Source organism: Salmo trutta, chromosome 13 (genome assembly GCF_901001165.1).
Source record: "Salmo trutta chromosome 13, fSalTru1.1, whole genome shotgun sequence".
Classification (NCBI taxonomy): domain Eukaryota; kingdom Metazoa; phylum Chordata; class Actinopteri; order Salmoniformes; family Salmonidae; genus Salmo; species Salmo trutta.
In genome coordinates this window covers 34,350,278-34,365,597 of record NC_042969.1, presented here as the reverse complement: position 1 = coordinate 34,365,597, position 15,320 = coordinate 34,350,278, and the positions used below count along the sequence as shown (strand labels likewise).

Below are 15,320 nucleotides of genomic sequence, written 5' to 3'. Positions count from 1 at the left end.
GGAAATGTATGTAAATGTTAATTTGTAAATTTTTTGGGGTCTATGTACTGTGCATTCGGAATGTATTCAGACCCTTTGACTTTTTCCACATTTTGTCTTGTTACAGCCTTATCCTAAAATTGATTTTTTTAAAAGTGTCCCTCAATCTACACACACAAATACCCCATAAAGACAAAGCAAAAACTGTATTTTAAACATTTATTTATTAAAAATAAACAAATATCTTATTTACATAAGTAATCAGACCCTTTGATATGAGACTCGAAATTGAGCTCAGGTGCATCCTGTTTCCATTGATCATCCTTGATGTTTCTACAACTTGATTAGACTCCACCAGTGGTAAATTCAACTGATTGGACATGATTTGGAAAGGCACACACCTGTCTATATAAAGTCCCACAGTTGACAGTGCATGTCAGAGCAAAAACCAAGCCCTGAGGTTGAAGGAATTGTCCATAGAGCTCAAGAGACAGGATTGTGTCGAGGCACAGATCTGGGGAATGGTACCAAAAAATGTATGCAGCATTGAAGGTCCCCAAGAACACAGTTGCCTACATCATTCTTAAATGGAAGAAGTTGGAACCAAAGAGTCTTCCTAGAGCCGCCCGGCCAAACCGAGCAATCAGGGGAGAAGGGCCTTGGTCAGGGAGGTGACCAAGAACCCGATGGTCACTCTGACAGAGCTCCAGAGTTCCTCTGTGGAGATGGGAGAACCTGTCAGAAGGACAACCATCTCTGCAGCACTCCACCAATCAGGCCTTTATGGTAGAGTGGTCAGACGGAAGCCCGCTTGGAGTTTGCCGAAAGGCACCTAAAGTACCCAGATCATGAGAAACAAGATTCTCTGGCCTGATAAAACCAAAAATGAACTCTGATCTGAATGCCAAGCATCACATCTGGAGGAAACCTGGCACCATCCCTACGGTGAAGCATGGTGGTGGCAGCAGCAGCATCATGCTGTGGGGATGTTTTTCAGCAGCAGGGACTGGGAGACTAGTCAGGATCGAAGGAAAGATCAATCAATGGAATTTATTTAAAGCCCTTTTTACATCAGCCTATGTAAACGGAGCAAAGTACATAGAGATCCTTGATGAAAACCTGCTCCAGAGCACTCAGGACCTCAGACTGGGGGCGAAGGTTCACCTTCCAACAGGACAACGACCCGAAGCACACCGCCAAGACAACGCAGGAGTGGCTTCGGGACAAGTCTCTGAATGTCCTTGAGTGGCCCAGCCAGAGCCCAAACTTGAACCCGATCGAACGTCTCTGGAGACCTGAAAATAGGGTCTGAATACTTCCCGAAAACACTGTGTGAGTAGTTAAAGTCAACATTAAGCCTAATAATAATAATTAATAAATCAATAGCATATTATATGTAAGCCGACTCATTCATCCCACATAGGCTTTATCCACTGGTCTCTAACCACCTACCTCCTAACTACACTTCAACCCCCAACCCCAGTCCCTATCCTGTAGGCTGCGCTTGCTTTGACTGTAGTCAACATCTCAAACCTCAACCCCTATCCTGTAGGCTGGGCTTGCTTTGACTGTAGTCAACACCTCAAACCTCAACCCCTATCCTGTAGGCTGGGCTTGCTTTGACTGTAGTCAACACCTCAAACCTCAACCCCTATCCTGTAGGCTGGGCTTGTATTGACAGCAGTCACATCACTCATACAGTGAAGTCAGACCAGGGTGGGTTCAAATAATATTATGAATAATTTCAAATACTTTATCTGTGCTTGATTGAGTTTGCCTGTTGAACTAGAACTAATGGAAAAGTCTCCTAAATGCAAACTCCGCCCATCTGGCAATCTAGCCAGGATATAGCAAACACTCAACGTAGTTGAACAATTTCATATTATTTGAACCCATGTCTGTCAGACGGAGCAATCAACCTCTGGTGTTAATTTCTGGCATCATGCAACTGGTGGACCAGGCCAGGAGGATGTGCCCACAAGACCAGATACTTCCTGTCAGCCTCAGACTAGGGCAATGTTCTAAATGGCTCTCTATTCCCTATATAGTGCACTACTTCCTTAAATGGGCTCTGGCCAAAAGTAGTGCACTATATAGGGAATAGTGTGTTTGGGACACAACTGATACTAGGTCTGTCTGAATACATAACTACTTGGTGTCAAATCCTTGCTTCCCCCGTCCTCGGTTTCCTCAATTATTCTCAAAGCTCATTGGAGGTCAGAGCGCTAATTCCTCTCAAAATTAGCTTTGGGAGGAATCGAGGAGACAAAGACGGAGAACAAGAATTTGACAGCCAGTAACGTTTTCAGACACAGCCTGAAACTCAGACTAGTGTTTGACTGCAGCTAGCTAGGTAAAGTCATCAAGGAAAGCATTGAGGCCTCAAACTAACAATGACATGGTACTAACTTGGGTTGATAGTACATTTACACTTGGCCTAAAACAAGCTTGGGGCTTTATGAGAAGAAGTGGAATAGGCCTAGCAACTAACAATACAGTTAAGTAGGTTTTTCTTTCTAATAATACATTGTTATTGATTACCGCATTGTTGGGTTTTGAGTTTGCAAGAAAGCCATTTCACTTTACTTGTGACATTAAAACTTGAAACCTTAAAAAAAAGGTAGGGGAGTGGATGATAAAACCAGTCAGTATCTGGTGTGACCACCATTTGCCACATGCATCTCTTTCACATAGAGTTGATCAGGCTGTTGATTGTGGCCTGTGGAATTTTGTCCCACTCCTCTTCAATGGCTGTGCAGAATTGTACAACAGCATGTTCCAGTTCGCAAGTCGATTCAGAGCAACCCAAACATGCTCAACGGGTGACATGTCTGGTGAGTATGCAGGCCATGGAACTGGTACATTTCAGCTTCCAGGAATTGTGTACAGATCCTTGAGACATGGGGCCGTGCATTAACATGCTGAAACATGAGGTGATGGCGGCGGATGAATGGCACGACAATGGGCCTCAGGATCTCATCACAGTATCTCTGTGCATTCAAATTGCCATAGATAAAATGCAATTGTGTTCGTTGGCCGTAGCTTATGCCTGCCCATACCATAACCCCACCACTACCATGGGGTACTCTGTTCACAACATTGACATCAGCAAACCGCTCGCCCACACCACGCTCATTGTCTGCCCGGTACTGTTGAAACTGAGATTCATCCGAAGAGCGCACTTCTCCAGCATGCCATTGAAGGTGAGCATTTTCCCACTGAAGTCGGTTACGACGCCGAACTCCAGTCAGGTCAAGACCCTGGTGAGGACGATGAGTACGCAGATGAGCTTCCCTGAGACTGTTTCTGACGGTTTGTGCAGAAATTCTTCCGTTGTGAAACCCCAGTTTTATCAGCTGTCCGGGTGGCTGGTCTCAGACAATTCCGCAAGTGAAGCTGGATGTGGAAGTCCTGGGCTGGCGTGGTTACACATGATGTGCGTTTGGGAGGCCAGTTGGACGTACTGCCAAATTCTCTAAAATGGCGTACGGTAGAGAAATTAACATTCAATTCAGCATACCAATTGTATGCTCCCTCAAAACTTGAGACATCTGTGGCATTGTGTTGTGTGAACATTTTAGAGTAGCCTTTTATTGTCCAACATAAGGTGCACCTGTGTAATGATCATACTGTTTTCAGTTCATGAAAATAAATAGCTTGCCAGCTACTTAACCCTGTTGCCCAAAGATAACATTATAAGCAGCCAGCTAGCTTCATCTGGCTAGTGAGGCTCGACTGGACCGGGTTATATGTTGTGAAGCTAGCCACAATAAGGATTAGGCGTAATAGCGGAATTTGCAGGTTTGCCTTCAAAATAAAGGTACCTCTTTGAAAGTGATAAAGAAGGTTACAATTGGTGGAATCATGCCATATTTAGACTAGATAATGTTAAAACATGGTTGGAATGTGAATTAATGAAATGGGGTATCAGTCTACTGTGACACCCACAGAACACAACTGAAGAGTTTACGCAAATATTAGCGTTGTAGCTGTTATTGCGGGACTGTGACTGTGCCTATTGTGTGTATTGACATTCATATTGCACTGTACAGCTTTACCTAAGGATTGGGGATCAATGAAATGGGGTATCAGTCTAAATACACAATTTTCTCCCCAACGTCCTCCTCAGAGTTATCAAACTCCAAAACATCCACGCAGTATTGTTTTTCCTCTGGAATAGTGTTCAATACACATAGGTTGACAATAAATGTGGCTCAATTCCGTTGTTTCAGAGTCCCATAGGTAAGGCTGTACAGTAAAATAAGTATGCCCCCAAAGCAATTCTAAAGTATAGTACATGCAGTGCGATTTCAGATTTGTCAAATTAACTAATTGTTTTTTGGTGATTTTATATAACATTCCAACCTCATTTAGCATGATCTATTCAATTATGGCATAATTCTACTATTTGTATTCATTTGCATCACTGTCAATGACATACTTTTATTTTGAAGGCTAGCCGCAAAGTCCACTATTGTGGCTAGCTTCACATAGCTGGGTCCGACCACCATTAACCAAATTAGAACGGTCTTATAAATTAAGGTTATTTTTGATGATGACACCTAACTATATATTTAGCTAGCCAACTATAGCTACTGAAACAGATGTCATTTTGCTATGTTTTTGGGGAAGAACATTGTTTGCATACATGAGCTAGCTAGCTTCTTTTTTATTTTAATGACCAGCACCGTAGGTGCGCTAGACAACTTTACCAGCATCATAGCATACGCATCGTTGAATCATTGTGACAGTGCAATCAATGTGTAATAACTACGTTAAAAAATGTATGAACGTGTTAAATTATTGTGTGATGTGCAGTCATATTCAGGTCCTGATTGGTCAACAAGCTTATTCGACACGTTAAATAGTGTTATATGACGTGTGTCTTTTTTTGACACGCAAAGACCCAAACGGCTTCCCACAGCAAAGACCCAAACGGCTTCCCACAGCAAAGACCCAAACGGCTTCCCACAGCAAAGACCCAAACGGCTTCCCATAGCAAAGACCCAAACGGCTTCCCATAAACGGCTTCCCATAGCAAAGACCCAAACGGCTTCCCATAGCAAAGACCCAAACGGCTTCCCATAGCAAAGACCCAAACGGCTTCCCATAGCAAAGACCCAAACGGCTTTCCATAGCAATGACCCAAACGGCGTTCAATAGGAAAATAAATCCTGGTTGAGATTGAAACGACTGAACAACGAAACAGCACAGCAAGTAAGTGAAAGAAATAGGTTTTGATGATGTTTTACTGGTAATGGGGACATACATAAATGCCAACGTAAATGCCAACAAAATAACGTGTGTGTGTGTGTAACCTTTATTTAACTAAGCAAGTCAGTTAAGAACAAATTCTTATTTACAATGACGGCCTACCCCGGACGACGCTGGGCCAATTGTGCGCCGCCCTATGGGAGTCCCAATCACGGCCGTATATGATACAGTCTGGATTCGAACCAGGGACTGTAGTGACACCTCTTGCACTGAGATGCAGTGCCTTAGACCGCCGCGTCCATGTGTGTGTGTGTTAACTATTTAATTCTACTAGAATGCTTAAAAAGGCCGCTGAAATGTTAAATATCAGTTATCGGTATCGTTCTTTCTTTGGCAAGGAAAATATCGGTATCGGCCAAAACTGGAATATCAGTGCATCACCAATAATAACTAGTCTATACTAGTGTTACTGTAGACATTACTGCATATAATAACTAGTCTACACTAGTATTACTGTAGACCTAACAGTAAATAACAACTAGTCTATACTAGTATTACTGTATCTGTAATTAAGAAAACAGAGAGTAGGCAGACAAAGCAACTGTGTAGTAGAACAGGCCCCTAGATGTGAATGTAACAATGACATGTCTCTGTGAGGTTAAAGTGGAATTCCCCTAGCTGGGCCTAGGCCTATATAGACACTGATTGTGTCCTCTAGTCCCCAGAGCCCTTTATGACAGTGGTCTACTGTACCGTAACTATATACACGTGTTCCAAATGGTAGCCGATTCCCTATATAGTGCACTACTTTACTTTTGACCAGAGCCCTACAGACTGTGGAATAGTGTGCCCTTTGAGATCACAGACTGTGAAATGTGGCGATTATTTAGAAAACATTTCTAATGCCTGCGGTAAGACAACATTATGGTATCACAGAAACACATGACCCACTTTCTACTATCTATCGCTTTAGAGGCAATAGCTCTGCTGAAAAGATAAGACAAGATAACATTTATTAGGCTGGTGACTGAAAGCGTCTAAAATATTCATCTGTGATATTTCATTCCCCTGCACAAGTGTTTTAGGGCATGTTGATACAAGCAAAATAAAAATTTGAAGAAAAAAAAAACACTAGGATAATCTCTAACCGTCTCCAGTTCAGCGTCTCCAGTTCAGTAACTGACTGGACAGAGTTGCCTTGACATGTTCAAAAACCAAGGAGAAGCTCTAAGAATATTCTTTGAATTCCGCTGTCAGTAATATGTTCCAGAAATCTCCCATGCCCTGGCTGCCCTGTACACTAGTTCTATTCCACAGTTTTCAACATAACACTGTGACACCACCCTAGGGTTGCACATTTTGGGGAATATTCAAAGGTGGAAAGTTTCTGTGGGAATTAACGGGAATTAACAGAAATATATGCAAATTAATACCATTTAAATGTAGATGTTTTTTGCATTGGATATATTTACTATATCATATGGAGACAGAAACATAAACCTTTTACCTTATAGACATAATTGCAAATGATTAAATCCTTCCAAAATAAATTAAAAAAAATATTTAGTTGAATTGAACTTTAATGAAATGAGTTGATTCTTCACATGGGATGATTTCACTGAACAAAAAAAAAGGGGAATACTGAATGACCCATCGCATCTCCCAAAATCGTCTTCACCATACATATGTAAAATGATAGTCTAGAAACTAAAGCTTTGGTTGTCTTCCTCTCAGGCTTCCATGTCTTCTCCCTGGACCTCCTCAATGTCCACCTCTTGAACATCAGACTCTGAGGCCTCATCTTCACTGTCACTTTCCAACCTTGTTGAGGATGACTCGTTGTCAGGCTCAAAAAGCCAAAAATTTGCCCGGATGGCCACCAATTTTTCAACCCTTGTATTGGTCAGCCTGATGCGTGCTTTGGTGTGTGTGTTCCCAAACAAGGACCAGTTGCGCTCTGAGGCGGCTGATGTTGGTGGGATTTGGAGGATGATGAGGCAACAGGGGAAAGAGCCTCAGATCCACAAAGTCCCTTCCACCAGGTGGCTGATGAGATATGTTGGCACAACTTCCATAAGCCCTTGCTTGGAAGTGTACTTCGCCAGACTGCCAAGAACCTTGCCCTCATCCAGGCCAAGGTGGGCGAGACATGGTAGTTATGACACCATAGGCCTTGTTGATCTCTGCACCAGGCAGGATGCTCTTGCCAGCATACTTGGTGTCCAACATGTACGCTGTGGCATGTAAGGGCTTCAGGCAGAAGTCTTCACGCTTTTTGATGTATTTCAGAACTGCAGTTTCCTCTGCTTGGAGCAACAGTGAAGTGGGCAGGGCAGTACGGATTTATTCTCTTACATCTGCAAGCAGAGTCAGAACCTCAGACAGGATGGCATTGTCTCCCTCAATCCGTGCAATGACTACTGCTATACGTTTCAGGAGTTTCAGGCTGCTTACCACTCTCTCCCAAAATACATCATCCAGGAGGATCCTCTTGATGGGGCAGACTGTGATATGGCCATCTCTTGGAGAGACTCCTTCCCCTCCAGGAGACTGTCAAACATGATGACAACACCACCCCAACGGGTGCTGCTGGGCAGCTTCAATGTGGTGCTCTTATTCTTCACACTTTGCTTGGTGAGGTAGATTGCTGCTATAACTTCATGACCCTTCACATACCTAACCATTTCCTTGGCTCTCTTGTAGTGTATCCATTGTTTTCAGTGCCATGATGTCCTTGAGGAGCAGACTCAATGGGTGTGATGTGAGGGTAGGACTCCTCCACTTTAGACCAAGCAGCCTTCATGTTCGCAGCATTGTCTTTCACCAGTGCAAATACCTTCTGTGGTCCAAGGTCATTGATGACTGCCTTCAGCTCATCTGCAATGTAGAGACCGGTGTGTCTGTTGTCCCTTGTGTCTGTGCTCTTGTAGAATACTGGTTGAGGGGTGGAAATTATGTAATTAATTATTCCTTGCCCACGAACATCAGAGATGATTGCCATACATTCTGCTTTCTCTATGATTTGCTTGACCTTCACTTGAACTCTGTTGAACTCTGCATCCAGCAAATGAATAGATAAAGCATGTCTGGTTGGAGGGGTGTCTGCTGGGCGAAGAACATTCAGAAATCTCTTCCAATACACATTGTCTGTGAGCATCAGAGGTGAACCAGTTGCATACTCAGCTCAAGCAAGACATTCATGAGCATTTCTCTGAATACATTCCTCCATTGAGTCAAAAAAACTTGAGCTGCTGCTATCGACCATGAGCTGCTGCTATCGATAAGGTGTCTGATTCATAATTTTCCCCTCGAATCGAAGTAGAGGGACTTTTGTCAGAGGTTACTTGTTGTGAGCGCTGAGGGAACTTTATGCACGGTCAGATGATTCTGCATCTTTGTTGCATTCTTCACATATGATTTGGCACAGTATTTGCAAATGTACACAGATTTTCCGTCTACATTAGCTGCTGTGAAATGTCTCCACACATCAGATAGTGCCCGTGGCATTTTCCTGTAAACATTAGAAAAAGAAATAGTAAAAAATAGTAATACAATTCCATGTGCAGATAAATAGTTAAGCAGTTAGATTAAACAACTTATTTCTAAGATAAATGTTTTAAAATGAAACATGTATGGAAACAGGTGAATTAACACTCCTCAGTTAGCAGGCTCAAGCAAGCTAAAACCCACATTGTAGCAAAAACTAAATAGCAGAAATTGTTAACAAGTTAGAAATTATTTAAACACACTTTGCAGTAGGCTACTATTTACTAGTGAACAAAAAATCATATTCACCCCTCCCAGTATTGTAATCAAAACTTACCAGAAAGCATGTAGTCCTTGGCTCAGACTGTGTAGTAGTGTGGGCTCAATAGCATCTCATTAGTGTGCAAGATCTTGAGAATCAGCTGTACATGTGATGGAAGAATGCACTGTGCATGCAGAGGGTTGCAATTACATTGAATTGGGGATAGTTTAACCAAAATATAGAATTGCCTTTTGTGTATCTCACAAAAAAAGGTTCACTGTTATAAGCTAACTTTTTTGATGAATTTAAGCAAAATTCCCAAAATTCCCATGGAAAAATTCTGGAAATTTACCGGAAAGTTTCCAACCCTTTGCAACTCTAGACCAGCCTCACTCTCGCAACGCAGCAGGCTAGCCAGACCACCACCACCACCAGACCAACTACAGGACTGCTTTTTATTAGCAACATTCTTTCAATTCTTCGCCTTACCTGGCAAAGCTGCTGGAGAAAGAGGAGGTAGGGCTGGAGAGACCTTGCATTCCAGAAGCTCCGTCCCCATAGCTACTGTTGTTCCAGGCCTCTCCTACGGTCACCAGCGGAGGATACAGGCTTAACACAGAGGGCTTCTGGTCCTTCTGCGGAGAAGCTCCACTGGTAGTGGAAGCCAAGGTGGTGTTGATGCTGCTGTTGACTCCAAAGTGGTAGCTCTGTCCTCCAGAGGTGCTCACCCCACAGATGGAGATGGGGCTGGCGCTGGACAGCTCAGAGGGGGAGGAGGAAGTGGAGCCTCCGGTACTACCACTCATCCGGCAGGAGTAGCTACGAATGGCCGAAGTCTTCTCCTGTTTGATCACCCCTGGAGTACACAGCTGGATGAAGCCAGCTTCCTTCTCAAGCTTCACCACGGGAAAGGTGTTGGGGGTCGGGGAGTTGCCTGTCATAGGGGTGCTGGAGTTGGATTCATCCTGACATGTTAGTAGATTGCTACCATTCAACGTGGTGGTGTTGGAACCGCTAAAATCACCACTATTGGTCGTAGTAGCAGCTGGCTTGGAGGTGGAGTTGGAGACCCTACGATCCTGGCTTTCATCCCCCAGGAGAGTGTCATCAGCCAGGGAGGAGAGGAAGGCGTCATCCCCTACGTAAAAGTCTGAGGGGGAGCCTGTCAGCTCAAAGTCCTGGAGGAGATCCAGAGTGTTGTCGTTAAACAGTTTCTGGTCTTTTCCAATGTATCCTTCCTGGTCCATATCCATAAGGTCCTGGTCCCGGGAGAAGTCTGTCTCCGTCCTCATGGACAAGGGGAACAGGTTAGGGTCTGAGCCCCCGATCAGAGAGTCCATGCTGGGTGAGGAGCGGTGGAAGTCAGCAATGCTGTCTTCCAGGCGGGAGTAGGTATCCCCAAGGGTGAAGAGTCCAAGGCCCAGGGACGTGTTAGTCTGTTGGGGCAGGAGCTTAGATAAGAAGAAATACTTCATTAATAACAGATGGGAAATTGGTTTGTCAAATTATTACAAAGGGAAAAAAAAATAAAAACATTTAATTCCGTCAATTCAGCAAGTAACCTGACATTCCAGTGATTCTCAATGAGAAAATAATTCCTGCATTACTGAACTGAAACATAATTGACATAAACCCAAATTGTATTTGTCACATGCTTTGTAGACAACAGTGAAATGCTGACTTACGGGTCCTTTTCCAACAATGCAGAATTAAAGACAAGATAAAAAAATTGAAATGGAAATAGCGACAAGAAAAAAAATACGTTGTGAATAATGAATAAAAATAATGAGTAAAAATAACACGGCTATATACAGGGAGTACCAGGTAACATCATGGCTATATACAGGGAGTACCAGGTAACATCATGGCTATATACAGGGAGTACCAGGTAACATCATGGCTATATACAGAGAGTACCATGTAACATCATGGCTATATACAGGGAGTACCAGGTAACATCATGGCTATATACAGGGAGTACCAGGTAATAACATGGCTATATACAGGGAGTAGAAAACAACATGGCTATATACAGGGAGTACCAGGTAATAACATGGCTATACACAGGGAGTACCAGGTAACAACATGGCTATATACAGGGAGTACCAGGTAACAACATGGCTATATACAGGGAGTAGAAATACCATGGCTATATACAGGGAGTACTAGGTAATAACATGGCTATATACAGGGAGTACCAGGTAATAATATGGCTATATACAGGGAGTACCAGGTAATAACATGTCTATATACAGGGAGTACCAGGTAATAACATGGCTATATACAGGGAGTAGAAAACAACATGGCTATATATAGGGAGTACCAGGTAATAACATGTCTATATACAGGGAGTACCAGGTAATAATATGGCTATATACAGGGAGTACCAGGTAATAACATGTCTATATACAGGGAGTTCCATGTAACATCATGGTTATATACAGGGAGTACCAGGTAACATCATGGCTATATACAGGGAGTACCAGGTAATAACATGGCTATATACAGGGAGTACCAGGTAATAACATGGCTATACACAGGGAGTACCAGGTAACAACATGGCTATATACAGGGAGTACCAGGTAACAACATGGCTATATACAGGGAGTAGAAATACCATGGCTATATACAGGGAGTACTAGGTAATAACATGGCTATATACAGGGAGTACCAGGTAATAATATGGCTATATACAGGGAGTACCAGGTAATAACATGTCTATATACAGGGAGTACCAGGTAATAACATGGCTATATACAGGGAGTAGAAAACAACATGGCTATATATAGGGAGTACCAGGTAATAACATGTCTATATACAGGGACTACCAGGTAATAATATGGCTATATACAGGGAGTACCAGGTAATAACATGTCTATATACAGGGAGTTCCAGGTAATAACATGGCTATACACAGGGAGTACCAGGTAATAACATGGCTATATACAGGGAGTACCAGGTAATAACATGGCTATATACAGGGAGTACCAGGTAATAACATGGCTATATACAGGGAGTACCAGGTAATAACATGGCTATATACAGGGAGTACCAGGTAATAACATGGCTATATACAGGGAGTACCAGGTAATAACATGGCTATATACAGGGAGTACCAGGTAATAACATGGCTATATACAGGGAGTACCAGGTAACATGGCTATACACAGGGAGTACCAGGTGACAACGTGGCTATATACAGGGAGTACCAGGTAACAACATGGCTATATACAGGGAGTACCAGGTAACATGGCTATACACAGGGAGTACCAGGTGACAACGTGGCTATATACAGGGAGTACCAGGTAACAACGTGGCTATATACAGGGAGTACCAGGTAACAACGTGGCTATATACAGGGAGTACCAGGTAACAACGTGGCTATATACAGGGAGTAGAAAATACCATGGCTATATACAGGGAGTACCAGGTAACAACATGGATATATACAGGGAGTACCATGTAATAACATGGCTATATACAGGGAGTACCAGGTAACAACATGGCTATATACAGGGAGTACCAGGTAACAACATGGCTATATACAGGGAGTACCAGGTAACAACATGGCTATATACAGGGAGTACCAGGTAACAACATGGCTATATACAGGGAGTACCAGGTAATAACATGGCTATATACAGGGAGGAGCAGTTAATAACATGGCTATATACAGGGAGTACCAGGTGATAACATGACTATATACAGGGAGTACCAGGTAATAACATGGCTACATACAGGTAGTACCTGTACAGATTTGAAGTAATTAAGGTATCTTTGCATTGTATATGTACTGTAAAATGACAAGGCAACAGGATAGAAAATACACAGTAGCAGCAATGTATGTGGTGAGTGCGAAAGTGTATGGGGCATCAGTATGCATGTTACGTGTGTGTGGGAAAATGTACTGTGTGTGTGTGTGTGTGTGTGTGTGTGTGTGTGACTGTGTGCAAGTAGCATCAAGTGTGTGGTGGTAGCGTCTAGTGTAGGTAGAGTCCAGTGTGTGTGTGCGTAGAGTCCAGTGTGTGTGTGTGTGTGTGTAGGTTTGTGTCCAGTGTGTGGGTAGCGCCCAGCGTGTGTGGGTAGAGTCCAGGGGGTGTGGGGGTAGAGTCCAGGGGGTGTGGAGTCCAGGGGGTGTTGGGGTAGAGTCCAGGGGGTGTGGGGGTAGAGTCCAGGGGGTGTGGAGTCCAGGGGGTGTTGGGGTAGAGTCCAGGGGGTGTGGGGGTAGAGTCCAGGGGGTGTGGGGGTAGAGTCCAGTGGGTGTGGGTAGAGTCCAGTGGGTGTGGGGGTAGAGTCCAGTGGGTGTGGGGGTAGGGTCCAGTGGCTGTGGGGGTAGAGTCCAGTGGGTGTGGGGTAGAGTCCAGTGGGTGTGGGGGTAGAGTCCAGTGGGTGTGGGGGTAGAGTCCAGTGGGTGTGGGTAGAGTCCAGTGCTAGAGCGTTAGTACAACAAATAAGTAGCAGTACCTTTGTGGTGGGAGGCTCTGGGTCTTCCAGGTAGAGACCCACGGAGGCCGTGACGGAGGCTGAGGCGAGGTCCTCACCTGAGGGAGGGGGGCTGTTACTGAGTCCGCTGGGCACGTCACCTGGTTGCATCAGCTGGCTGGATGGAAGGAACTGGGTGGTGGTGGTTGCCAAGGCAACGGACATGGCACTGCAGGGAGCACCAGTGAGATGGGTTCTGTCCGAGGGGGTTTCGCTCAGATGCAGCTTAACTCTGCTGTTGTCACTCCTGCTCTTCTTCACTCCTCCTTGATCCATCTTATGATCCTGGGTAGAGAGAGGTGGAAAGACAGAGTGGGTAATGTCATTAGCATGGATGCTAGAGTGTATTCATTACATCTCGAAGTGGAAACCGTTTACAGTTTAAGTACCTAACACAAGCAAACCGCGCCCAACGGGGAGTGACCTACCTGAATTTATTTAATAGACTTCATTGCAAAACGTTTTCCATTTGGAGTAAACCTGTTTCTGTTGCAAAACATTTTGCAACATTATCGGCATAATGAATATACCCCAGATGCGGCGCTAGATTGGTGTCTGCCACGTGTAGGCTGATATGGACATGTATCAAAAAAACTTGCCTAAGTGGAAAGACACAAACATACTACACACGTGGCAAGTTATACCCACTTAGCTAGCTGTATCATCAACATCTGTCCAAATATTATGGTTTCAATGAATGAATAATATGTACTTTTAAATGATTTAGTTAAAATGACATTACACATGTGACGTGTTAAGTTTATTTGCACACACTTCATGTGTGTATAATTGCTGACAAATTGAGCAATTCTATGAAGTTGACCTGAATTCTCCTGCTGCTCGCCCTTGGTGGTAGCGCATTGCTGGTTAGATATTAGCTACCTTGCTAAGTGGCTAACTATTCCCTTGCTTTACTTTATTATTTGAAAACAACAAAAACAACATTACGGCGTATTAATTGAAATGTGTTTCTGCAACCTAACTAATTAACCCGCGTGTTCATCTATTTTGCAACTGCACGTTTACGTAGCCAGCTATTTATGTAGCTCACATTAGTTAGCTAGCTACGTTAGCTCCTGCAAATGCGTCCCCCCCCAAATGTCGTTGAGACATGTTGCGCTAACTAGCTAGTGGCTAACATAATCAATCTCTGGTTATTAATTCCAAATTAATGTATGGCACATTATATGACTTCAAATACTATACATCTAAATCGTTTGCCTACCCCTCAGGCGTTTTGTAGTTGTGAGTCCATGCATGGTTGTTTTTGTTTGGTGTTGTTTTGCTTGCAAACCGGCTAGAAACACGAAAACATCTGATTGCGTTCTACTTGCAAATCCTATCAGGACACGATTAAGCAAGTAATCGATCGGATCATCCAATCCACTCCAATGTGTTCGGTATCCAATTGCGTCCGAAATGCACGGAATTAGCTGTGCTGTTCACAGCCGAAAGGAAAGTAGGCGCTAACCTCTAGGAAAAACATACAAAATGGAGATCTCACTGTTTACAACATGTAGTGCAACCTGTTGGCGAATACGAGATACTGCAACTTAGATGCTCCACCTCCACTTACAGTAGGTACGCATAGCCATAGGTCGTCATTTAGCCAATAGCAGCCTTATTTACAATGACGGCCTACTGAGGAGCAGTGGGTTAACTGCCTTGTTCAGGGGAGGAACAACATCCCCCCCTTTGCAGCTCGGGGATTCGATCTAGCAACCTTTCGGTTACTGGTCTAACGGTCTAACGCTCTAACCACTGGGCTACCTGCCGTATAGTAGCCAGCTAGACAGAGGTATATCGAATCGTAGGCTATGTGTGAAACTTGATGAGGTATCGTCAGCCAGGTAAGAATAATGCACAGGACAAAACTGCTCATTTAAAAAATTATCTG

The 15,320-nt window shown here is 43.7% G+C and overlaps 1 protein-coding gene across 6 annotated transcripts in view; it reads right to left on the bottom strand.

The window, feature by feature from the left end:
• LOC115205684 (glucocorticoid receptor) overlaps positions 1-14,942 on the bottom strand; it is a 73,845-nt gene extending 58,903 nt beyond the window's left edge. For 5 of the 6 annotated variants that reach the window (XM_029771920.1, XM_029771922.1, XM_029771923.1 and 2 more), the window contains exons 1-3: positions 14,649-14,942; positions 13,406-13,708; positions 9,431-10,392 (exon numbers count right to left, since the gene is read on the bottom strand). In XM_029771920.1, coding sequence (XP_029627780.1) covers positions 9,431-10,392; positions 13,406-13,699 — 1,256 coding nt within the window. In that variant the 5' untranslated portion in view covers positions 13,700-13,708; positions 14,649-14,942. Of the gene's footprint in view, positions 1-9,430; positions 10,393-13,405; positions 13,709-14,648 lie in introns of those variants that run through there. The other variant, XM_029771925.1, reaches the window with a different exon arrangement.
• Between the last annotated feature and the right edge of the window lie 378 nt (positions 14,943-15,320).